This window comes from Limulus polyphemus, unplaced genomic scaffold (assembly GCF_000517525.1).
Source record: "Limulus polyphemus unplaced genomic scaffold, Limulus_polyphemus-2.1.2 Scaffold1016, whole genome shotgun sequence".
Taxonomy (NCBI): Eukaryota; Metazoa; Arthropoda; class Merostomata; order Xiphosura; family Limulidae; genus Limulus; species Limulus polyphemus.
This window is the reverse complement of record NW_013666626.1, coordinates 197492-199586: the sequence shown is the minus strand read 5'-3', so window position 1 is coordinate 199586 and position 2095 is coordinate 197492. Positions and strand designations below refer to the sequence as shown.

Genomic DNA, 2095 nt, shown 5'->3' with positions numbered 1-2095 from the left:
GGGCGGCTTTATAAACTGAACTCAGCCTTTTGAGAAATAAACGTAATTACATCATAACACACGTTTTCAAACTTTTACAGAGTCTGGAGTAACATCGTCGCCCTCGGTTGATGAGGATGAATTTTGCGTGTCCACAAGAAAATTCGCAATTGGTATTGCTATTGCAGGCGTCTTGTTGATGTTGGCAGTCATGCTCCTAGTGGCCTGTATCCTTCATCGTCGTCGCAGGAGAAAGGGGGCTAGCACAGCAGGCAGTTCTATCTACTCTGGACCTTACTCTAACGCTGCCTACAGCAGAGACTGAGTCTGGACATCTACGAACTAGCTCGACCATCGAGTGTGTGGGACCATGAGAAACCACAAACTTATTAGCTGACCCACGGTGTTTAGGAAGGAAACAACATATTTAGTAATTTTATAACATTTAATTATTATATAATTAATTTGCAAAGATTACAAATTTGAAGTAAACATTGACTAATTTATTTCTTTACAAGCGTAAGATGTGAAGTAATTTCACATTGAAAGGTATTTTTCAAAACCTAATTTCTTTACAAGCGTAAGATGTGAAATAATTTCACATTGAAAGGTATTTTTCAAAACCTAATTTCTTTACAAGCGTAAGATGTGAAATAATTTCACATTGAAAGGTATTTTTCAAAACCTAATTTCTTTACAAGCGTAAGATGTGAAATAATTTCACATTGAAAGGTATTTTTCAAAACCTAATTTCTTTACAAGCGTAAGATGTGAAATAATTTCACATTGAAAGGTATTTTTCAAAACCTAATTTCTTTACAGGCGTAAGATGTGAAGTAATTTCACATTGAAAGGTATTTTTCAAAACTTATATTTTACAATTTATTTTCAAATGCTGACACCACTTATGAACAAATATCAGACAGATTTCGAAGCTTTACTCTACAAGTATTTAGTTGGCAAACCTGGATACCTAAGACAGGAAACAAAATTATCCTTTGTGTGTATAAAAACATACTGTTAGTTATAATCCTGTGGAACTTTCCGCTATTATTTTTAGAATTTATAAGATTTTCAACAAGATAATTTGATGCTTCTACTGAGGTATTGTTAAACTCAGTGCTGGTTTATACTAAAACGTATCTAGTGTTGATAGCTTTTAAATCAGGTAAGGGTAAGGTAAGAACTAGTGTCAAAAGGTTCATTTAGTTGCTGGTAATCTAGGGTGGGTGTCTAGGTCTGCATTGGTTTAAAATATCCTCTAATTAACAGTTTATAAATGCTTCAATTTAAACACGCATGCTTCTTAGGTGTAATAGTATAATTAAGCAACTCTCTGACGAGGACAATAGAGGGTATACCAAAAGTATCCTTCTTTCAACAGTAGACTTAAAAGGCGTTCCTGTTTAGTTATTCTTGTTGGAATCCCACCTTTGGACGTTCGCTCAAGTACAGATGAGTTTAAAGAAATCGAACGCCAGAGTTTAATATCAAGCTTGTGTTTGGTGAAAGGATATCTTAATCATTCACGTTAAATTATCTAGCAGGATAATGTTCCCGCATTTATTTGATAGCAAGAAAATTCAAAGCTCAAGTTATGAATACTGTAGTATGTATATTAGATGTGAAAATGGAGCTATAGATATTTTACTTTTGAGAAATAAATGGAGAAGTTTTGGCATGAATGGAATAACTTAAACTTTAAAACACATATGTGGGAAACTAGGTTTGGTTTTGTACATAAAGTTATGAATATATATATATGTACACACATAAAACAGTCGGCCCATTAGGCAGCTAAAACAAGGTGATGGGTTGGTGATAGTGGGGATTGTTACTTACTGTAGTTTTTCATGCTGGGTCACCTTAAGATGCTTTTCTTTCCGGTGATATTATGTTGTGCTTTTATAAAAAGGGAACATTATGTATTTCTTCCTAACTATTTCTTTCTTTTGTTAGTAAAATAAAAGCTAGGCTACAATGTTTTGTTTGTATTTCTCTTCATTTATGCTGAGCAGTGTTCAGATGATATGTGGCTATAAGTAGTTGTACAATAAAGTAAGTCATCTGTGGTTTTTTGTAATACTTTAGCCAGGTTCTTGCAAATAAACTTATT

At 33.5% G+C, this 2095-nt stretch overlaps 1 protein-coding gene across 2 annotated transcripts in view; it reads left to right on the top strand.

Annotated features, from left to right (window-relative positions):
• Positions 1-2021, top strand: part of LOC106461713 — a 37499-nt gene extending 35478 nt beyond the window's left edge. For both annotated transcript variants that reach the window (XM_022388740.1, XM_013921562.2), the window contains exon 10: positions 81-2021. In XM_022388740.1, the coding sequence (XP_022244448.1) occupies positions 81-304 (224 nt within the window). In that variant the 3' untranslated portion in view covers positions 305-2021. The remainder of the gene's footprint in view (positions 1-80) is intronic.
• The last annotated feature ends 74 nt before the right edge of the window (positions 2022-2095 follow it).